At 34.0% G+C, this 24728-nt stretch overlaps 1 protein-coding gene and 1 long non-coding RNA gene across 7 annotated transcripts; both read left to right on the forward strand.

The window, feature by feature from the left end:
- Positions 1-10327: 10327 nt before the first annotated feature.
- On the forward strand, positions 10328-12788 carry LOC140173410 (uncharacterized). Its single transcript, XR_011862125.1, has 2 exons — positions 10328-10646; positions 12199-12788. It is a non-coding gene; the product is annotated as an uncharacterized lncRNA (long non-coding RNA).
- Positions 12789-19942: 7154 nt separating this feature from the next.
- LOC112695846 (membrane-anchored ubiquitin-fold protein 3) lies at positions 19943-23366 on the forward strand. 6 transcript variants are annotated; one of them, XM_025748354.3, is made up of 5 exons: positions 20070-20315; positions 20739-20883; positions 21145-21360; positions 21940-22110; positions 22919-23366. In XM_025748354.3, the coding sequence occupies exons 3-5, from the start codon at positions 21231-21233 to the stop codon at positions 22972-22974; spliced, it is 357 nt and encodes a 118-aa protein (XP_025604139.1). In that variant the 5' UTR covers positions 20070-20315; positions 20739-20883; positions 21145-21230; the 3' UTR covers positions 22975-23366. The 6 variants fall into 6 exon arrangements, with proteins under 6 accessions (XP_025604143.1, XP_025604139.1, XP_025604140.1 ...); XM_025748357.3 differs by having other exon boundaries at positions 20076-20315; positions 20816-20883; XM_072196644.1 differs by having other exon boundaries at positions 20080-20315; positions 20816-20883; positions 21119-21360.
- The last annotated feature ends 1362 nt before the right edge of the window (positions 23367-24728 follow it).

The raw sequence follows: 24728 nt of genomic DNA on the forward strand, positions 1-24728 counted from the left end.
ATATTGGCCGAGAATCTGACACACTGAAGGACGATGGCCGAAGGATGAAGTTAAAACAAATTGCAAGGAGGAATGGAAGTAAATATAAAAAATTCAGTTGTGAAAAAAGGGGGAATAACGGAGAACGTAACAGACAATGGAGGAAAAAAAATAATGCATTAGTGATGAAAGCTCAGAGACAAGGGGGGAGGGTGCCAGCTCAAATTTGGCACCCAAAGGATTATGAAGATGATGATGTGGAACTGTTGGGGTTTGGAAAAACCCCTGACAGTTCACAACATAAAAGAGATTAATAGGTCTCATTCTCCCGAAGTTCTTATGTGAGACAAAGAATAATTCTTCGTTCGTGACAGACCATTGCCATAAATTGGGGTTTGCAAAGGTTAGTTGTGTTGAACCTCAAGGACTATCAGAAAAATTGGTGTTGGCATGGAGGGATGGTATAGATATTGCAGTGCATTTACACAGTAAAAAAGGTTTGCGGAACCAATAGTATTACACCATTTTGAATCAATTGGAAGATATCGAAGATCTTTATATGGTTATTGGTGATTTTAATGCCATAATGGCTCATGATGAAAAGGATGGAGGGAGGATGATATCAGTTACTTTTATTGAAAATTTCAATAATTTTATAAATGCAGCAGACCTAATTGATTTGGGATATGAAGGAAGCAAATTTACTTGGTGCAATAAGCAGTTTGGGAGAAATTTGATAAGGGAGCAATAGATCAGTGTTTGGTCTCTATGAATTTATTGGAATTATACTCGAGAGCAGCGATTTTTCATTTAAATGATCAAGGTTCCGATCATAAACTACTGTTGTTTGAATCGGAGATAGAGCAACGGATGTTTAAGAAGAGGTTTAGGTTTTAAGAGAGGTGGTGTGATAATGAGGTGGTTGGACAAATTGTAAAAGACACATGGAAATAATCTATAGAAGGCTCACCTATGTTCCGTCTTTACACAAAATTTAAAATTGTTAGGCATCGCCTTGTTGAGTGGCAACAACAGCCCGATAGCAACTCACTATGACAAATCTAACAGCTTAAACAAATGATAGAAGACAAAAAAAGCAAAGCATAGTAAGCAAACAACTTTTGTATTAAGGTTTTAGAAGAAGAACTTACAAAAGCGTACCTAAGTGAAGAACGTTATTGGAAAGAGAAAGCAAGAGAGTAATGGCTAAAATATGGTGATTAAAATACGAAATATTTTCACTCAAGGGCGCAAATGAGAAATAAGCACAATAGAATACAGAAACTTGAAGATGAAGGAGGGGAGGTGCACACTGATCCGGAAGGAATTGGGAGGACAGTGCAGGAATACTTTGAGACACTTGTTCAGTTCAAGGTCCCCTGCTAACCCGAATTCATTGCTCTCAAACAATGAGAAGGAAGGTATCTAGACAAAACAATTGGGCCCTTACAAGACCAATTAATGAGCAGGAGATTAAGAGAGCAGTCTTTTCAATTAACTCTTTCTCAGTCCCAGGAGACAATGGTTTTACAACGAAATTCTATCACTTCTTTTAGGATACTATTAAAGAAGATATAATAAAAGCAGTCACTAGTTTTTTCTCAGGTGGAAGAATGCTGAGGTCTTTCAATCATACACTCATTTGTCTTATTCCTAAAATACCTGAAGCTGCTAACATGTCACAGGTACGACCTATTAGTTTATGCTTAGTCTTCTATAAAATTATTTCGAAAGTCTTGATACATCGTATGCAATTTATCATGAATCGGATAATCAGTGATAACCAGGGTGCATTTATAAAGGGGCGGTTGATTAGTGATAATGTCCTAATAGCACATGAGTACATGCATTTTTTGAAGAATAAAAAATTTGGTGACTGGGATCTAACTTTGAAGCTCGACATGAGCAAAGCATATGACAAGGTGGAATGGTACTTCCTATGGAAGGTTATGAGTCAATTGGGATTTTGTAATCGGTGGATAGGATGGATGAAGGAGTGTGTAACTACTGTTTCCTATTCTATTACTATGGATGGTCAACCAAAAGGTTTCTTTAAACCTACAAGAGGTCTCCGACAAGGGGATTCTCTTTCATCCAATCTTTTCATTCTTTGCGCAGAGGGACTCTCCCATTTACTACACAGAAGAGAACAGAATAATGATATTGTCGGGCTCAGATTAAACAGTAATTGCCCTACTAGCACACATTTATTTTTTGCAGATGACTCTATAATTTTCAGCAAAGCAAATTCTCAAGCATGCCAAAATATAATGCAGATGTTGAATGACTACAACAGTATAAGTGGACAGGAGGTGAACCTGAATAAATCTGTTGTGTTTTTCAGTTCGAATACACCGCAATCAGAGAGGAAAACCTTTGCAACCATACTTCAAGTGCCGAATGTTGGCGCTCAAGACAAATATCTGGATTTACCAACAACAATCCAAAAATAAAAAATGCAACATTCGCATATGTCAAAGATAAAGTTGCAAAAAAATTACAGCACTGGAAAACATTGTTACTGTCGGTTAGTGGTCGTGAAGTTCTAATTAAATCTGTGGGTACGACTATCCCGATATACACTTTGGGGTGCTTTAAACTACCTAAAACTTTTATAGACAAAATTCAAAGACTGCTTATGCAATTTTGGTGGGGACAGAAACAAGGAGAAACGAGTCTTCACTGGATTAAGTGGGACACACTATGTAGACCAAAAAATCAAGGAGGATTGGGGTTCAAGGACCTAAAAGCTTTTAATCTTACCATGTTAGAAAAACAGGGATGGAGATTGATGACCAGACCGAATTTTCTAGTGACTAAAGTATTCAGAAGCAGGTATTTTAGACATTCCTCATTTCTAAAAGCTTATGTTGGCTACAATCCATCATGGGCTTGGAAGAGTCTATTAGAAAGGTGAAAGATTTTGAAAAAAGGGGTTTTTTGGCAGATTGGGAGGAGATCAGCAGTGAAGATTTGGCAAGATTGTTAGGTTGAAAGACAAGGACCATTGACACTGAAACAAAATCAGGAGCCTAATCCAAGTTTAATTTGGGTCTCTCAACTCATCACTGAGGAAGGTAATTGGAATGAGCCTTGTATAGCCAGCAACTTCACACCAGAAATTACATAGAAAATACTTCAAATAAACATTAAAGAAGAAGATAACTTGATTTGGTACAGGAGAAAAGTAGGCTCTTACTCTGTAAGGTTAGGATATGAGGTATGCTTCAATTTTTTTCACCAGACACTCGAAAGTCTTCCACCAATTTTTGGAGACAAAAATCTATGAAATTCGATTGGGATCTTGACTGTCCATCCAAAGTTAAGGTCTTTACCTGAAAAGCTCTCCATAATGACTTTCCGGTGAGGCACCGACTACATGCCCGTATTCAAGCTGTCCCTGCGATATGCCCAAGATGCGAAATGGAGGACGAGACTTTGACCCATTGTTTGCTTACCTGCAATTACTCGCGGCAAGTGTGAAATCACATGGAGTTCTTATTCAGCAGTCTAAATATAATGGATGAAGAGAATAGTTTTGGCAATTGGTAGAGGGAGATGCAGGTAAAGATAAAGCAAGATAGTTTTAATAAGAAGCAACGAAGTCTTCTTGTAATGGTGCTATGGAGGATTTGAAAATCTAGGAACAAATGACTTTTTAATAGCAAAAGAAGTGAACCGGATGCTATTTGGAAAGAGGCACAAACATAAACAGAGAATTTCACCTTAAGACAATTTATTGTTAGTTTTTCTTTTTATTTTCTTCTAGGTTATTCTAATACTTTTTTTTTAGGTTAATGCCCACCTTATCCTTGCTAGAGTTCAGCCATGGACCACTATTGCTTCATTGCAATTTTTATTAATAAAATTTTATATCTTTGAAAAAAAAATTCCTATGACAAAGAAACGATCAATCTTTGACAAACCAACCTTTTAAATTATGAAAATGGTGGTTTAACTAACTTAATTAAACTATAGTATATCAGTGGATCAAAGATTGTATAATTTAATTAATTAAGTGCGTGGCTGGGATCTAGAATGTAAAAAATTCTAATAATTAACAACTAAGGTCCAGTTTGGATAAACATCTTAAATAAGTTCTTTTAAAAAAAGAGTTTAAAATATAAGGACTTTTATTAATAGAAGTTTATAAATAAGTTATTTTGTGTTTGAATTTTTAGTTATAGAAGTACTTATTTTAAAGTTGTAGCATTTAGATAAATAACTCAAAAAATACAATTTTTTTTTAGACAAGAAAATAGATATTTAAATAATGATGATAACAAATACTTTTCAACATTGAAGGCTAGATTTTATATAACCTAACTAAGATTACAATCGTTTAGGCAATTGATTCTTTATTTGCTCTCTTATTAGTTCCATTTTTTAGGCAATTAGTTATTTCCACGTAATATCATTAGAAAATGGTGTTCTTATATGTGGTGAATAATAATAAAATTTTAATTCACAATAATTTTGAATTCTTGATGGCAATGCCAAAAAATTTTTTGTGTAGTTAGTATTTGCTGTTTTATTGTGTATGATATGGTAGGTAAAAATAAAAAACAAACGTAAAATGTGTGTCAATATATATTTTTTTGTTGGTTTTTTATTTTTTTACTCTTATTAGAATTCTCTCTTCCTTTTTTATTTTCTTTTTTTTTTTACTCCTATTGTCAAATGGAACATTGTTTTAAAATAGTGGTAAAAGGTCAATATAATCATTAGGTGACAATGCTGGTGGAAAGTCAATACTTTCAAATTATTACAACTTAGTTGCTGTTTCGTGTTTAATACCAAAGAATTAGAAGTCTGATCCCTTGAGCTTTCCCTCTGCCTTCATTTCGTGGATATCACCTCTGTAATGGCCAAATTCGCGTTCGCCATACCTGAGTAGCCCATTTTGTGGGTGTCATACATCAGATGGATTCCTGCCACGATTTCGTGGGCGCCAATATTAAAATGGAGGCTATTTCTCAATTGTGGATGTTTCTCATGATTTGATACTGCGTATTTAAAAAAAGTTTTAATCCATGCGTATTTAAAATAATAATTTTTCTGTATTTGTTTCAATAAAAAAATCCAATATCCTTCTAACAATAAAACCCAAGATGAAAAAGATTGGGTAACAGTAGTAAAGAGAGATGACGAGAAAATTAAAAATTACTCAAACTAAAAGAAGAAAGAGTGGGTATGTAAATTCTAAAAAAAAAAAAAGGCTAAGGTTGCATTTGATTTATATTTTGATTTCTTTTATTTAAAAAAAAAATAAAAATATAAAGTATAATTTTATTATTTTTATTGTTTACTTTTTTATAACAAAATATAGAATATAAAAAAACACTAAAAATAAAAACAAAACACAAATCAAACAACTTTTAGAATTTAAATATAGGCTTGATTTATGTTTATATTTTCAATGATATATATTTTTAGAATTTTGTAAAAAAAATTTAAAGTTCAAAATATAAAACAACATTTATTATTTTTTTACAAAATAAAAAATAGAAATTACTAAAAATAAAAACAAAATAAAATTACAAATTAAACACGCCTTTAGAATTCATCTCTAATATGCCTTAGACTTGGAAGACACTCCTCTGCAATTTCTGGCGGCCAGTTTTTACCGATGATGGAAAGAGAGTATGTATGGTACTAGAGATTCCAAGTCTAAGAATTTCAGTTGAAAGTTTTTCCGCAACCATATATTAGTGTGTTTTTGTGTTGCTGGTAAGATTTGGGGTAACCTAGAATAATAACAAAATATATATATATATATATATATATATATATATATATATATATATATATATATATATATATGATAAAAAATAGTCCCTCTCCTCTACTTTATTGTAATTTTTCACTACTAGCCATGCAGTAAAAATATATATTTTTTATTATATAAGAGATATAATTAAAAATTTTCTATAGTGTAATATGCAAATTAAACATACTTCGTACATGATACATGTGTTTTGTCAATTTTTAGTAAATCGATGGTGATTCGATATCTAATGGTCTCGAAGCAAAATCTACTACTCTTTGCAAATACTAATTTTTTAAAAGTGCATCAAAATATATTCGATTAGATGGGTATTGAGAATAAAAAGTAAATTAAAACTATAGATCAACAAAAGAAATAAAAAAAATAAAGTTTTCAAAAAGAAAACGCACTGGAAACTGAAAGGTTTTCTAGCTACTTACTTTGATAGAATAGTGCGTTTGTATATTTATGAAGTTACATAAAATAAAATTTAAACAAAATAAAAAATCATATATAATTTAAGATTCAGAAATCACTTATTACTCGTTATAAACCCTAACACGACTTGGGAGGCTGGTATTCTGCCTCAGATAGCGCCGTTTTCTTCCCAAATCATAAGCCTCGGACCTCAGTGCTCCATTGCCCCAACTCTCCTTCCTCGTTCCTCGTTCCTCCATTGCCGCCACTCTTCTTCCTCATCTGTGCTATCCTCGTAATGCCACTGATTCGTGACTTTCTCTCTTCTCTATGCTGCTGTTTTGTGCTCTTCTTGGTATGTACTTTTTGTTTGAATCTGTGAAAATTGGGGCTTTACTGGTGGTGAATCATAAGTCTTTCATGCTAGAGTTTGGTTAGATGATGTGATTGGTAGCTGTAAGGTTAAGCAAATGGTAGAAGTCCAATCACCCACATCAATCCGTGTAAAGAAGAGGTCAGAAGCTAAAGGTGATTTTATTTCCTTCTATATGCATCTTATTTGCTTCTCTTCTTCCTAACTCTCTACTAGTCCGAAAATGGGATTCACGGAAAAGTTGTTTTATGTTCAACTCTGCTGTGTATCTACGGTTACAAGTGTATCTTGAGGACCATGTTGGTTTTCAATGGCTGAAATAGGGTTTTACCATTGGAAACATTTGTTTTTGATGACTTGTGAATTTCGATGAACAAAGGATGTCAGAACCAAAGTCCCTAATTTGAGTAAAAATGGAAGAAAGTGAACGACTGAGTTGGTGAAGCACAAAGCTCAAAAAGTTAACCTAGGAAGAGCAACCCAGCAACATGCAAGGAGATAAAAGAAGTTTGGTGAGTTGTGTTCTGTGAAGAGTTCTCTGAAGAAGTTCCTCTACTTGGACCAGTGCTTTCTTTCGAAGCATTTCGCCAAAAATAAAGAACTAAATAAGAGACATGCAAATCTGGTTTATCACATAGCAAAGAGGTTGTTGAAGAGTCAATCTCTTTCATGTTTTACTGATTGTAATTTACTTTTCAATGTTTATCTTTCTGTAATTTCTTGAGTGAAAAGACATATTGAGAGAGTTCAAATAAAAGCCAATGAGTGAAAGATGATAAGTGATACACTTGAGAGAAAAGTCTATAGTTATTTTCAGACTTCTTTAGGTAAGTTTGTGTCTTGTATTAAGTACCAGTGAGATATCCCTTTCTTAGTTGGGTGAGCACTAAGAGTGAAGAGTTAGGTATTAGCATAGCCAATGTCAAGTTAGGTTAGAACTTGAGTGTGAAAGGATTGTGTCAATTATGTGGAATTGGTGTATGTAATACTTTAACTCTAGTGAAAATTTCACCACTGTTGTGGTGGAGACTGGACGTAGGTTGGATAGCACAAGACAACCGAAGCAGGATACATGATGGTGTTAGCTTTTCTCTTCTCTGCTCAGTTTTGTTTTCTGATATTCATAAGACAAAAATAAATTCTCTCATAAATTTTTGCTGCTGAGTTCAAACAGAATCAGAACTGAAAGTTTGCTTTAAAGAGTTAACACAGTAACTTAAAGAAAGGTATAGATTCAACACTCCCTTCTCTAAGCCTACTACAACCTTTAATATTCATTTTTTAACTCATATTGGATCAAATAAATAGTCTATTGTACATATTGTACAAATACTTCATTAACTCCCTAACAAAATTCAAAATTAAAAAGTTAAATTGAATCAGAGTCAAATATTAAAAATTATTTTAAATATTAACTCAATTTTTACGTAGCATATTTATAAGATATTTTTATTTATTTAACTTACTTTATTGAGCCAAGTCATTATTATTAATTTATTAAATCAATTATTTAATTTATTGAGAGGTTAATGTTTAAGTCATTATTTACTAAAAGCTAATCTTCATTTTCTTTTATGATGTTAAATATTTTAATTTTAAATTTTAAATTTTTATTTATTATTAATATTTTTTATTTTAATATCAAATCTAATATTTTTTTTTATAATTTATTGGCTAACAGTTCTATACCTACCATTAATTATATAATCGTGAATAATATTTTTTCAATGTATCTCGTTAGGGAGCAAATGGAATATTTATACAATATGTACAATGAGCTATTTATTTGGCCTAATATGAGTGAAAAAATGAACATCCAAGATAAAATACTACTAATTTCTTAAACACAATACACCCATACTATCCAGAATAACCATTCGGATACCAGGGATAATAAACATCTGATATCTTACTGAATCGAACATCCCTATACCCCATTGCATACATTATACAGATATTTCATTGGCTCCTTATACTTTCTCTTCTTTAATTTTTAATTGACTCAAGTTGTATCTTAAAATTTTAAGGCGTGACTCAAATTGGTCCATCCGTCCATTCCGTCACCAGAGAGATGACGTGACACGATTAAATGATGTCATTTTGCTGTTTGCACCTAAACGACGACGTTTTATTTCTTCCCTTCTTCTTTCTCCTTCTCAATGTACGAACCTCCTACCATCCTATTGTCACCATCCTCAATTATACCTTCCCAACCTCACCACCACTACCACCATCTTCTTCCTCCTTACCTTTTTCACGTCAAGTTTTTTTATTAATTAAATTAGTCTGAAATAACAAAAATTAGTTATAACTAACATTATTTTAAAGTCTTATTATTTAACTTGGTTAGATTTGGTTCATAAAAAAGCTTGAATGTGTAGTATTACTCTAATAGAAATAGATAAGACGACAAATTAATATAAATTAAAATAAAATAAATTCATTTATAATTAATATGATTGATTAGTTATAATTTATATAATAAACAAAATATTAAATAATTTAATATTTATCTCAATCAAATAAATAAATAAATAACTCATTTAAATAAATCAAATAAAATAAATAAAAAATACCTTAAAAAATATAACATGTTAACTATGTTATTAATTGGAAAAGCTCGATTTGAATGATATATAATAGATAATAAATAGAGGAAAATATCTACACGACGCGAAATAATTTTTCATACATAAAAAAATAAATTTTAATCACTTATTATTCATATAAAAAAATTTTAGGAGTGATGATCAAATTATCATTTTTTTTTTTGATAAATTATCATTCTTTTCTCTAAATACTTTATTTAACTAAAATATTATTCAATTTTAATTCGCATAAACTTGTTTGAATTTTTACTAATTTAAATATTAAAATTATTTATAAGTATTCCTATCATCGTTTAAAGCTGACATAAAAACACATTTAAAATTCTCACTATTATCTTTTAGGTCTTTTTTTCGTAAACTAAAATAAATTCAATTCGTTTTAAGTATGTCTCAAAACAATATATATACCGTTTTGAGGATGCCTTGAAACAATATATATACGGATATATACTTTCACTGTATTTCTCCCGTATATATTATGGAAAGTAGCTAGGAGGGATGCACTCACTGTACATTGTGTATGTATGCTTACATGTTTTCATTTTTCTTTAATTTGTTACTTGTTGTCTATTAGGTAATACCTATTTGAAAAAGTATAAAAGTCAATATAATTAATGTATAATGGATATAATAAGAATAGTTTTGTAATTAAAATTAAATAATAATTAAATTAATTAATTATTATTTATTTTCAATTTTAAATTCAACCCAAATAAAAATTTCATATCGTAAACAATGCAAACTTGAAAACTACTAATTTTCTCTCCTATTTGCACAAATTTACTCCTCAGATATTCTCATCTTCTTTTAACAGTATCGTTTCGCAACCCACAACAGTCGCCATCACACATAGACTCGGGAGACGTCGCCGTGCGCACCGCGAAGGATCGAGCGACATCGTCGCACAGCATAACTGCCTTCCTCTCTCCCGTGTGAATGGAATTGCTCTTCCCCAGTCTCATCCTCTTTCATTGTGTTGTGCCGCCACTCACAACTAGGGGTGGCAGGAGTACTCGAACCCGCGGGTACCCAACCCGCCCCAACCCAACCAAGGCGGGTTTAAACCCGACCCGAAGCGGGGCGGGGTGTTGATCAGGGCGGGGCGGGGTCGGGTTCATGGTAAACCCGCCCCTACCCGCCCCGGAGTGTACATATACTCCCTCATATATATATATCTCTCTTAGCAATTAGGGTTGCCTCCCTCATACCCTCATACCCACCTACCCACATACCCAAATCTCAGAAACACACACAGCACTCACTTACCCAGATCCCAGAAACCCACACAGCAGCAACCTTGCTCACCGACTCCGTGGCTCACCGCCGCTGTTGCTTGCTTTGCTCAGTCGCTCACCGCCGTCGTCGCGCAGTCGCTCACCTCGCCGCTCTCCCTCACCGTACTCACTTCGCTCGCACTTCTCTCGTTGCCGTCACTCTCCTCGCCGTTCGTCTCTTTGATTTGCAGTCTCTGGTCCTTCTTTCCTCTGTCGTCGTCTCACTGGTAAGCAGCAAGCACTCCTCCTTTACTCACTACTTACAGCTTACTGGTTTGCTCTTTGCTTCTTGCCTTCTCCAGATTTGTTTTTTGTGAGTAGATTTTATAGTTAATTTTTTTTATGTTAGAACAGTTAAACTTGCCTTTTCATTAATATTATGTAAATTGTTGATGAATGACAGAGGACTTCTTTGAATACAATAATTATTGATCTTGAAAAATCCCTAAATGACGATATAAAGAATGATGTCCTCAGCCCTCAGGAACTTGTTGGCCCTGCCAAGGTCCTCTCCTTTTTAAAGAAATTAACATTTGCTAATCTGAGTTGATTTATGTACTTCTTTAAAGCATGAGCTTTGCAATTTGTTTGAATAATAACTGTAAGTTTTCTTACTTACTAGTAAGAATCGGCCTAATTTATGTATGTTGGCCTTATGTATCTTTATTTTTTTAAATCAAAGTATGTTTGGAAACTGAAATTATCTATTACTTCTCATTTTTTATGTTAAATATATATCATATGGCTTTTCTGTTTAAGTGTTGTTTATGGCTTTCTTGATTAATATTTTCTAGCAATCAAGATACTTGTGGTAGTTATAAAATTGAAGGCTGATTATCCATAATGCCATGTATTCTTTTGGAGCTGATTCAGAGTCAGTCAATCTTGTGATTTGTGCTTGATTAGTTATAATTGATTTCAATCTAACACCATCAAGTCATCATGCTTGCTATGTATACACATGAAACTTATTTAGGTAATGAGTGATTCACTTGCTGATGTTACAGCTTACATTTAGCATTGTTGTATCAAATTTGCTTATTAAATTATTAATCCGTTGACTGTAAATTTGTTACTCTTATTTTATACAATGAATTTTATTAGAATTAACATTGAATAAACTTAAATTTTTTAAAAAGTTAGTTCTTGTCAAACTGGTTTAAGTATTTAGAGAAGAGACTATAGTGTGATATATGATGCATTGGTGCTAATTTGTTTTTGGCTTTACTTTTAAAAAAGATTGACTAGAAACTTGGAACTTGGAACCAGGCTTGTAGAGTTTGCACTTGGTCTTTTGATATAATTGAGAAATTTTTGCTGGGATAACACTTGATTAGTTATGGTTAACAGGTAAAGAGTGGTGAGATTGGTTAATAGGACTCAATTTTTATATATTCTTATTTCTTAGCATGAGGCATTACTAAGATTGGTTTTTTTATTTATTATTTTACAAAATAAGAGTTAGAGTAACTATTTCTGCATAGTTATATAGTAATTTTTAATTGCATCATCATTAAAGTTATTTTATTTGTTGACCATAGAAACTATACTTATGCAAATTGTTCAATTCTAAAATAAGTGTTAGCTGCTTCTATTTTTGTTTATCTTTGTTTTGAAATTTTAATTTGGTGTTGCTTTCTTCTCAATGGTATTGTTGTTACTTCTGAAAAATTATTTCACCTTTTTTTCAAAAATGGTGCTAAGTTATTTGATAAAACTTTGTGTTTACTGTTCATAATGCTTAACTTAACTAGTTTTTATGCTGTGTTTTCAATGTAGGTTTGTTAAATGGTGGAAGAACAAGAATAATGATTGAAGACTCTTTTGATGCAATTTTTTTATTATGCTGTTAAATTTGTAGTGATTAAACATTAATCTTTTTTTAATTTCAAGTTATTTGACATTGTATGAATCTTATGTTTGTATTTTAATTTAGTTATGAATTTTAAATTTTTATAGGGGCGGGTAGGGGCGAGGCGGGTACCCGTGGGGGCGGGTTAGGGTAGGGCAGCCTACTACCCGCGAGTAGGGGTGGGGCAGGTAGTAGTGGAGTATAAGGACGGCAGGGCGGGGTCGGGTAGGGCAAAAATCCGCTCCTACCCACCCCTACTCACAACACGTACAATTTTCAGTTTTTCTTTCTTTTTGTGGGTTGAAATTTTTCTTTTTTCTATTTGAGTCGTGAATTTTTTTGGGTATGATTGGTTTAATGCAAAATAATTGATCTTTTTAATTTATTAATTTCGATTGAAAAATGTTGATGCTTCTGGATATTGGCATCTAGCTGCTGGAACAGCACATGTGTATGATTATGTGTAAAGATGTATTAGGTAATAAATATATAAAATAACGATTTTGATGCTTTCTAATTTTTTGCTGAATAATTACTTGTTGATAAGATTATGTTATTTGTGCAAGGAAATAAGATTTTTGTTGTCATTTTTGAAAAAAAAAAGAAATTAATTTATTAACCAAATTTGTTATTTTTATTGCTGTTTCTTTTCAGATAATTTGGGTTGCTTGCTAGTTGCTATTATTAGAATTGGTATTTGTTTAAGCATGTCTGTGACAATGAGAAATAAATCTCTTGAAAAAGAAAGAGAAACTAGCCATTGCCATCATATGATATGTTTTGAAATTCATTGTTTCTTTTCAATGGAGTCGCTGAAATTACTGTAGTGTGTATATATAATGCATCTGTAATAGTAGGCTAGTTGCATATTATATGCTTAACCTGTCCTAGAATGGTAACTTGACCAATAAAATTTTAGAATTATTATCTGATATTTTCTGCATATCTTTAGGATTTAATACCTTTTAATTTATTTTGTTGTTATATTTGGTTTATTTTTAAATATATTTTGAGGTCATTTAATGTTTCAAATATAGGAGTTACTATTAGAAATGGTACCATTTTTTCTTTAAGTTCAAGAGTTTTAAAAATTGGGGTGCTGTTTATTTTGAAATCTATCATTAAAAAATCAGTAAAAGCCACAGCCACCTTTTGGTCATAATAGACATAGTCCAATCAGTAAAATAGTTTGGATATTCATTTTACGAAGACGGATTGAGAGCTCAATAAAAAGTTGCATAGGGATTGAAATACATCATGTACTATACTTTAAACCATGTAAAATAAGACAAATGTGCATTTTACTATAATTACGGATGGTTTTACCCATTCTAAAATGGATGGTTATTTTATGTATACTATTTGTAGTACAATTTATTATCCTGTTGTGTTAATATAAATAAAAAAATTAAAAGAAAAACTGAAATAGACTGGATGTTCGTTTTACTAGGTAGGTTGATGGTTATTTTCATTCTAATTTGGGTGTTTAATTGATTTGGATTGAATTTAACATAATTTTGCCTGATTAAATGGCTTTGTTAAAAATATTGTGTACATGGAGTCTATTATAATTTAAAATTTTAAATTAAGGCAGATGTTATGTTAGTATAATTGTAGATGGTTCTTTTCATTTTAAAGTGGATGATTATTTTGGGCATACCATTTATAATATAATTTATGATCCTATTGTATTGATGAAAACAGAAAAAAAACTAAAATAAGTCGAATATTCATTTTTTAATTCATATTAAACTAAATAAACAACCAATTATATACATTGTACATATATTTTATTAGTTTCTTAGCAAAATTTTACCTATTTTATTACTTGTCATAGATGAGAATTCATGGATGCATGTAATTTGTGTATGACATGGAACAATACGTTGTGGAGACCACGATGGGACACCTTCTTTCGGATTGGAAAATATAACCAAAGTGGTTGGAAAAGCTAGTTCGATTCCATGCCATGGAGGTGGTTAATACTTAATACTTTAATAGTGAAGGAGGGTGAAGACGGAAGACAAGGACAAATTCTAAAGCAATATTTCAGTTGATGTGATTCTAATTCTGATTCTTAGCTTGTAATTAATTAATGGAGTTTCCTCTACATAAATTAAATATTATACTGACTCAAATTCTAATCGTACTTAATTATACAATTTGATTATTTAATTCATTTGATAATTTCATTAAACTAATCAAAAAAATTATAAGTATCAAATTGATTTTATATCTTTACAAATCTTTAATATTCTATAAATGACGATATATATTTTTTTAAATAATTTTTATTCATGTCTGACCAAAAAACATATATTTGGTTCAAAAACATAGATCAGGTCGAAAAAATATTCAACGTGTGACCGATTCTTTGAGAGGTCGGATAAGAGCGTTGCTTGATGACTTCTTCCCAGAGGAGTTATAACCAACTCCTAATATCTCTCACCCAATTCTAGAAGAGAGATTTCAACAACCCTAAGATAAAGGGATAGCTATCCTACATCAGAAGTGGAACTACTCCAACGATGGTTATTGGCACACTTTAAGTATACTTAAGTTTCAATATATTAAAACCTACTAAGACATTTACTAACTTACGTATCGGAGTATTTTGCAGGTACCACCCCCTCCCCCACCTTCTCACAAACAACTCGGACGACGGCCACCGAACGTGGAATAAGTCGGAATCCGCTCCATTGAGGATTTGGGCTTCGCTTGCCAACCTCAAGACAACTCAGTTTCAGGTAACCCTCATTAGCACCGTTTCCAGGGACTGGAAAGTCAACACCCATGGCGGATGATCACCTTGAAGACGGACGCACGGTGTCAGAATCAAACTCTGAGAACCGAGACACGGTCAATAACGACCAAGCTCTCGTGGTGCCTCCTCCAATTACGAAGGAACCGCACGGAGAAGGCTCCTCAGGAAGGCATCACCACAGAAGGATCCTCTCTGAGGTTCGCCACCCAGACAAGGAAGAACAACCCCATTCCACCGACTTCATGGGGCTGCTACATGGACACCATGACCGCCTTGCACATTTAGAACAAGAGTTAGAGTGGCAGCACGAAGCAGAGAGGAATCTGAGAAAAGAAATCGAGCGACAGAGAGAGCTGGAAAAAAAGCTCTCTAAACTGGAACCCGACATCCGCAATAAGAGCTTGAGCACAACTCGAGAAGATACCCCGTTGGGAGGAGAAGATCCTTTTATTGAAGATATCATGCGGGCTAAAGTTCCTAGAAACTTTAAAAGTCCCGATATGAATCTTTATGACGGGACAACCGACTCGAAGCACCACCTCAACAATTTTAAAAGTCGGATGTACTTGGCTGACGCCTCGGATGCTACACGCTGCAAGGCCTTCCCGACAATTTTAACGAAATCCGCCATGAAGTGGTTCGACAGCCTTCCACCTAGGTCGGTTACTAGCTTTGACGACCTTGCCCGTAAATTCCTTACGCGATTTTCAATTCAGAAGGATAAGGTTAAGCATGCACCCAGCCTACTCGGAGTCAAATAGGAGGTCGGCGAACTCCTGAGAGATTACATGGAAAGATTCAATAAGGCATGTTTGGAAATCCAAGACCTGCCCACTGAGGCAGTAATAATGGGGTTAGTAAATGGCCTCTGAGAAGGACCCTTTTCCCAGTCCATCTAAAAAAGACACCCTACTTCTTTGAGCGATGTACAGGAACAAGCTGAAAAATACATCAATATGGAAGAGAATGCCAAGCTGCGAGAACCAAACTGGCGACTAGGGAATTCTCTCCAACCTCGGGAAAAAGAGAAAGAGCCCAAGAAAAAGGAAGAGTTCAAATCGGAAAAACCTAGGAGATATCATAACTACACCCCGCTACAAGTTTCTCTCGTAGATGTCTACAGAAAAATCTGTCACACCGAGAAGCTTCTCCCTCTGCGGCCGATCAAAAATAAGAAAGGGGGAAGCCACAGCGAATATTGCAAATATCACAAGTTTTAAGGACACTCTACGAATGATTGTTACGACCTAAAAAATGTGATAGAAAAACTGGCCAAGAAAGATCGGTTGGATAGATATTTCATAGAAAGGTCGGACAATCACGGAAAAAGGTAAAGAGACAACGAAGAAGCTGACCGAAGGGGTCAGCCCCCACAAACCTCAGAGTGACACATTCATATGATAGCAGGAGGCTTTGCTGGGGGAGGAGTGACCAAGTCGTCTCGAAAGAGATACCTGAAAGAAGTCTACTACATCGGAGAAGAGCTTCCCGACCTCCCCACCATCTTCTTCACAAAAGAGGACGTGTAGCGCGATTTCACCAGGGCATGATGACCCCGTGGTAATCACCATGATATTTACCATTGTAAATCTACACAGAACTTTGGTGGACCAAGGAAACTCGGCCGACATACTATTTAAGCATGCCTTTGACAAATTAGGACTGGAAGAAAAAGAGATGAAATCCTACCCAGACACTCTTTTCGGGTTGAGAGACACCTAATTAAGCCACTAGGGTTCATCTCCCTACATACTACTTTTGGAAAGGGATTGAAGTCCAAAACCCTAAGTATCGATTATATTGTTGTGGATGTGTCGTTAGCCTACAATGCCTTAATTGGCAGGACAACGCTAAATCGACTGGGAGCCGTCATTTCTACTCCTCACCTCTATATGAAATTCCCGACAAAGGAAGGGATCATTACCATCAAAGGAGATCAAAAGTTGACAAGAAAATGCTACAATGAAAGCTTGAACCTACGAGGTAAAGGTAAAGAAGTCAATACCATTGAACTCGGAGGAGTCCGAGAAAGGGAAGAGTTACGGTCACAACCTGAAGGGAAAATGGAAGAAATCCAAATCGGGGAAGAAGAAGGAAAAAACACCAACATAAGAGCTTACATGAAAGCAGATTTGAAGAAGGAGCTCGTAAAACTCCTACAAGAAAATTCCGACCTCTTCGCTTGGAAGGCCTCCGATATGCCTGGAATAGACCCCGAGCTCATGACGCACAAGCTGGCTGTCTATTCCAGATCCTAACTTGTGCAACAAAGACGTCGTAAGCTCGGATTGGAGCAAGCTCAGGTGTTTGAAGAGCATGTTCAAGCTCTTTTTGAAGCAGGATTCATAAGGGAAGTCAAGTACCTGACATGGTTAGCAAACGTGGCACTAGTAAAAACGCAAAATGGGAAATGTAGGATGTGTGTCGACTACACCGACCTCAACAAAGTTTGTCCAAAAGACCCATATCCCCTACCCAATATTGATGCTTTGGTTGATTCGTCCTCGGGATACAAGTACCTATCATTCATGGACACATACTCGGGATACAACCAAATTTCGATATATAAGTCGGATCAGAAAAAGACATCGTTCATCACACCTAGAGCAAACTACTGCTACGTGGTCATGCCTTTTGGATTAAAAAACACAGGGGTCACGTATCAAAGGTTGATGAACAAAATGTATGCACCTCACCTCGGTAGCTTAATAGAAGTCTATGTGGACGACATGTTAGTAAAAACTAAGGATGAGACCTGCCTTCTATCCGACCTCTCACAAGTCTTCGACACCATAAGAAGACACGGGATGAGACTGAATCCCACCAAATGTACCTTTACAGTAGAAGTAGAAAAATTCCTAGGTTTCATGCTCATAGAAAGGGGGATTGAGGCTAACCCTGACAACTGTAGAGCTATCTTAGAGATGAGGAGTCTGACTTGCTTAAAGGAAGTCCAACAACTAAATGGCCGACTCGCTGCATTATCCAGATTCTTGGCGGAATCAGCCTTGAGATCCTTGCCATTATTTTCATTACTAAGAAAGGGATGCCAATTTGAGTGGAACTCTGAATGCGAATAGGCCTTTCAAGAAATTAAGAAATTCTTAAGTGAACCACCCATCCTCACCAGGCCACAAGCGGGAGAGGAGTTGGTGTTGTATCTAGCTGTTGCTGAAAAGGCAGTGGCTTCAGTACTGATACGAGAAGATGAGGTTGGACACTATCTCATCTATTTCACTAGCAAAGTGTTACAAGGACCAAAGTTAAGGTACAACAAAATAGAAAAATTTGCATATGCCTTAATCATGTCGTCCAGAAGACTCCGACCTTACTTTCAGGCACATACTATAAGAGTCTGGACAAATCAACCCATGAAGCATATTCTCTAAAAGACCGACATCGCAGGTCAGATAGTGCAATGGGTCATAGAACTATCTGAGTTTGACCTGAAGTACGAAACTCAGACTGCCATTAAAGCCCAATGCCTTACCGACTTTGTCACAGAATACAGTTGAATAAATAGAGAGTTCCACGACCTGGAAACTTTATGTAGATGGGTCATCTAATAAGGTCGGAAGTGGAGCGGCATAATACTGGTCAATAAAGAAGGGACTCAAATTGAAGTTTCCCTGAAATTTGAGTTCCCTACTTCCAACAACCAGGTCTAATATGAATCCCTGATCGTAGGACTGAAACTTGCCAAAGAAATGGGAGCGACCAAAGTAATAATCTTCAGTGATTCCTAGATAGTAACTTCACAGATTAATGGAGAATACCAAGCAAAAGACCCTAATATGAAGAGATACTTAGAAAAAACGCTTGAACATCTTCAACAATTTGATGACACTGAAGTCCAGCATATAACTTGGAAACTCCACAGCCGAGCTGATGCCCTTTTCAAGCTGGCAAGTACTAAACTAGGAGAAAACAACAGAAGCCTTATACAAGAAACCCTAAAAGAACCCTCCGTTAACAAAACCATAGGCCAGGCCCAAAAGACATCCACCATGTGACCGACCTTTTGAGAGGTTGGATAAGAGCGCTGCTTGATGACTCCGTCTTAGAGGAGTTATAATCAATCCCTAATATCTCTCACCCACTTCTAGAAGAGAGATCTTAATAACCCTAAGATAAAGGGACGGTTATCCACCATCAAAAGTGGAACTACTCCAACTGTGGTTATTGACACATCACCTATAAATATACTGACACCCTTCAGGTATACTTAAGTTCCAATACATTAAAACCTGCTAAGACCTTTGCTAACCTAGACATCGGAATATTTTGCAGGTACCATCCTCACCAAACGTGAAATAAGTCAGAATCCGCTCCATTGAAAATTTGGACTTCGCTTGCCAACCCTAAAGCGACCCAATTTCAGGTAACGCTCGAAACAATTTTAAATAAAAATGTAGTATTAAATTAAAAATTCGATAACTTATATATTCTAAATTATTAAATTACCAAATCAAGTAACAACTAACAAGTGAGGTCTCGTTCTCACTACTATAGTAAAAACACAGAAGACAAAAAAAAATGTACCACTAGTAGGTTCAACTTTCTCCTTTTTTTTCCCACCTGTTCATTAATTTTTAACAACCTAATAAAAAAAATCCTATTAAGTGTATATTTTTTATAAAAAAATATTATTTTAATATTAATATTTTTAATAATCAAATACATAATTTTTTATTTTATTAATTAAAAAATAATTTAAATATATAATTAATTAATATTTATTATATTCTTATATAAATATTAAAAATGTTTGGTATAAGAATAATATTTTTTAAAAAACAATAACTTTTAACAATCTGATAAAAAAAAATAAAAATAACGTTGCAAAATGTCAAAATTGCCACGGACTCTATGAGCAATTAACTCCTTCAGGCATTACCTAGAAGGCTAGAACACACAGAAATAAAGAAAGCAAAGAGGACCCTAGGCAAGGGTATACTAGTCACTACACACGGCAATACCATTAACTCGTATGACGTGGCAAACTACAAGTAATGCACTACACCTGGGGTTTGTAGAACCGGCCGCACTGGATATACCACTCATTAAGTCGTAAGTGGTAACCGCTTTGCCACTGTTGAGAGTTAGATCCATTCTCTCTCTATTAACCGATCGAAGAAGCAACAAGAGCGAGGAGAAAGAAAGCATCACGAAAACGAAATCGAAACCGAAACGAACCCACACCACTCTCACATAGATCTCTTTCTCTCTAACAACACTTTCACATTCTCACTCATCATCCATTAATGGCTTCTTGACCAGGTACTATCAATTTTCCCCTAAACTCTCACACTTTTCATTTCTTTTCTTTCTTCTTTTTTTTCTTTTTGAAGAAAATATTGTTATTCTCTTCCTGAATTTCACTTTTAGCTATCTAGAATTTCAGGATTTTTTTTCCCGTTCTGAGAAACCCATTCCTTATTGAAAGTTGAGTCTGATTCGTCACTTTGTTTAGGTTCTTCGTTTTCCCTGCAATTCTAGGGTTTAATTTGCGCCGTATATATACATGTAATACGGTAGAATCTCATTCGGTCGAGAGCATGCCAATCAATTCTCCTTTTGATTCATAAGGTTTTGCTTTCGAATAGAATCAATTCTGATTTGAATTCGGTGCGATCTGTAGGAATCCGATCTTCTTCTTCTTCTTTATTTTTTTGTGCCTTAAAATTCCATATCTTCACGCAGAAATATCTGTCGTAAAGATTGTTTGGAGAAGCAATTGGATCATATGAGGTGTTCACTTGGTTGTATTGATTATCCAGCTGTCAATTCAGATGTGCAATTTTTGCGAGCTTGCTGTAATAAGGAAATTTCCAGCGGAGTCATTGAGGTTAGTTGTGCACGATCATGTTGATACCGTGTGCATTAACTTCATTCTTCGTGTTTATGTTTCGGGATTTTAATTTTGTGGTCTCCCAATCTAAACATATGCTATAGGTGCCTACACTTGAAAACCTTCTACCCTGCCATACAATTCTTGATCGAACTATTGATTTTATTGATTTCCTTTTTTTTCATTTAGAATATTTAAGGTGGTGATTGAATTGTTTCTAAATGGATTGAAGTCATTGGAAGGGGAATTTATTTGCAGGTAGACCTGGTGAGTCCAAATTATTTGATGCGGGGGAGTACCGTTCTGCAGTTGCATAAGCTTGGCAGAGGTGGAGACGGGCCATCATGGCTGAACGAGAGGAGATTGAGCTTAAATTCCGCATATATGATGGAACTGATATAGCGCACAGGACTTACTTACCATCTACTACAGTTGCTACCCTTAAGCAAAGGCTAATTACCGAGTGGCCTCAAGGTGAGTCATCCTGAGGGGCATCTATGAGATAGATTTTGTTATTTTTGTACATGTGTTGATAATTTGTGTTGTTATTTTTGAACTATTGTTATTGAATGCTCTATTTAGATACCCTTCCAAAAAGAACTAATTCAAAGCAAGCATTAGATTCATCTTTCAGTGATTATCTGCAAATATGTGCTAGGCATTTTTATTGTTTTATGGTTTACGACAGTAACAGTGCTACAATCTCGCCATACTCATTATCTCTCATTAAGCATAAATTATATAAGCTAAAATATGTAATATTTTTCTTATTATTTTGTATTACTTCTCTAAATTACAGAAATGGATGCTGTTCTGCATGCATTTATTCTGCAGTTCACTAGTTTGTAGTCAAGTTTTATGTTTAACCAAAAAAGTTAATACAAAGTCCTGTCTTACGCATTATCCTTCTTAACAATGAAAGACTCAACTTCCTTTTCCATGAATACTTTTTACATGAGTATTGTCATTTAACACCAATTTGATTTAACCTTTTGTTCTCTCGTCTCAGCTATTTGTTTATCCATAACTTTATTTGAATATTTTTGTCTACAGGCAAAACAGTTACGCCAAAGTCAGTAAATGATGTAAAAATTATACATGCGGGCAAAGTTTTGGAAAACAACAAAACTCTTGCGGATTCCAGAATAACATTTGGTGACATCCCTGGTGGTGCTATTACCATGCATGTTGTAGTGCAACCTCCATTAGTTAAAAAGAAATCAGGTTTGTTCAATCCAACGTTTTGTTCTTTTTCTGAACCATCTAGGTTGCATGGACTGGCTTATACCTGTGAGATATCAGCTCTTGTATCCTAGTAGTTGATAGTAAACTGTGAACAATGGAAAGAGTTAAAAAAAAAAAACAAAGAAAATCCGTTACAGATAAGTCGTGTGCATCCAGCAAGTACCTTAACCAAATACATACCAGCATAGGTGCCGCAAAAATTTGGCAAATTTAATTTTTCATTAGTTGATTTTAAGCTATATAGTTTATACTTTATAGTCTATCTCTTATCCTGTTCCAACTTCCGTCCATCTGTTTCTGTATGGCATTTCACTTTCTTTCCCACTCCTACTTTTATAACAGGATGGAGATGTAAATGATGTAGAATAGAGACTGTTAAGACACAAATGATTTTAAAGTAGTTCTTGTGATGTCATGGAAAATGTTCCTTCCAACAACTTGAACAGATCGTGATCAGTAATGGTGAATGTAGTATTATGGTATTGGTCTGTTAGTGAGTCTAGTCTGGTAAATAATCACAATTATGACAGTGCATCTTGAAAAAAATATGCATAAAATAATAAGATAGAACACTCTGGCTGCAGCTGTTCCAACTTAGTGGAATAAGGTTAATTATCTTTTGTCTGATGTCATCTGTTTGTCCTTCATATCTATCAATGTAGCTATTAATATTATGTTGCTCTGAAAGATATGATGCTTTTGGCAAGTTAAAGATACTTATTTATTTATTACTAAATTACACTCACACGATACGCTCTTCCCCCTTGGCTATCTACTTATCTTGCAGAAAAGAACCAGGAGAACAAGCAAAAGATGAATTCATGTGCATGCACCATCCTTTAGTTAGGAGGCATACCTTGCGGCTGCCCCTGAAGATAAGGTTGCGTTTTTCCTATTTTTATCTCAGCCTCTCCGGTTGTTGAATTGGCAGTGCGCTATCAAGTGGCATTGCCTTCTGACATGTTTGGATTTATCAAATCTTTGTTGCTTGCTTTTTTTTATGTTCAATTCATTACTAGCCATTGTCTTTGGAGTGAAATCAGATATTATCATTGCAAAATTCTGACCTCAACGACCACAATAAGAGTGTAATATTGGAGGACATAAAGCCTTGGCCACGAGTCCATATTAGGCCACTTCGTAGCATTTGATGAATATATGTTGTTTGGAAATGTATAATTTGACATTTTATACGCTATAAATATCCAGCTATTGAAGCACCAACTTACACTTCAGTCCTAATCTTTATCTTTATTTATGGAAGCAATTTCTAAATTGTAACGTGTAGACTACTTTGATATTGAATAGTGTAAGTTTAATTTACAACCAAATTGATTTAATTATGTAGACTATGGATGTAAAAAATTGCCATATAATAAGGCAGGTCATCACTATCAGTAACATTGCTTGTCAAAGCGTACCGTATATAAGAATTCCCCAAAAACCTATTACTATCGCTTGGGACATTAAATAAAAATCTTACTATTATTTGGGGTTAATAATTTTTCGATACTTCTGTAACCTCTTTACTAATCAGGAGGCTACTGGATTATAACTTGGTCAGATACTAAATACATATGAAATTTGTAAATAGCAACGATATGTTAGATCTAAATTTTTTTAAAAAAATACTTTTTATATTAAAATATAACCTGAGAATGAATACATATTTTGATTAAAAAAATAATTGAAGCTTAAAATATCAAAGCAAACACAAGATGAAAAACGGAGAAGAGAAGGGGAAGAAGGGAGAAGAAAGAAAAGAATATGGTGCTCAAGTTTTCGGTCTCTCTTTGGAAGTGAAAACAGAGAGACGAGATGTGTATAACTTGTTTGGTCATAAAATTTCTCAATCTATCTTTGGTACTAATACTAGTATTTTTTATGTTCAGTAATGCTACAAAAATTTATTAACATAGTACACAATTTTTTAAAACATAGCATAAAAAATTTTGTAATAACACAAATTTATCAATACAGTACACAAACTTTTGTATATAGCATACAAATTTTTGCTATGAATGTATTTTGTTTATTGGGTGAATAAATGTTTTAGGTATGTAGTCCTTTAAAAATTTGTGCTGCACATCAAGAATTGTATATTATGCACCAAATTTTGTGGTGTACACCAAAATTTATATGTTATATGTATTTTATTGATATAGTAAATAAATTTTTGTATATAACACAAATTTATTAATATAGTATAAAAAATTTTACACATAACACACAAATTTTTATTGCGAATGTATTTTGTTAGTTGAGTAAGTCAATATTTTAGAGATGTAATCTTCTAAAATTTCTGTGTTACACATCAAAATTTTTGTACTATGTATTAAAATTTTTACATTGTACACCAAATTATATATTCTGTACATATTTCATTAATATAGTATATAAATTTTTGTATATAACACAAATTTTTATATCATATGCGTATTTTCTTATGAACTTGTTTTAATAAAAGACTAAAGGTTTTTTTTTTTTCAAATAACTTGTTTTTGTTTGTATTGTATGAAAAAAAATAATTGTCATGTGGTAGAAATTTTTTTCTTAAAAAAATTAATGGTTAATCTAATTCATTGTCTCGTGCCGAA

This window comes from Arachis hypogaea, chromosome 6 (genome assembly GCF_003086295.3).
Source record: "Arachis hypogaea cultivar Tifrunner chromosome 6, arahy.Tifrunner.gnm2.J5K5, whole genome shotgun sequence".
Taxonomy (NCBI): Eukaryota; Viridiplantae; Streptophyta; class Magnoliopsida; order Fabales; family Fabaceae; genus Arachis; species Arachis hypogaea.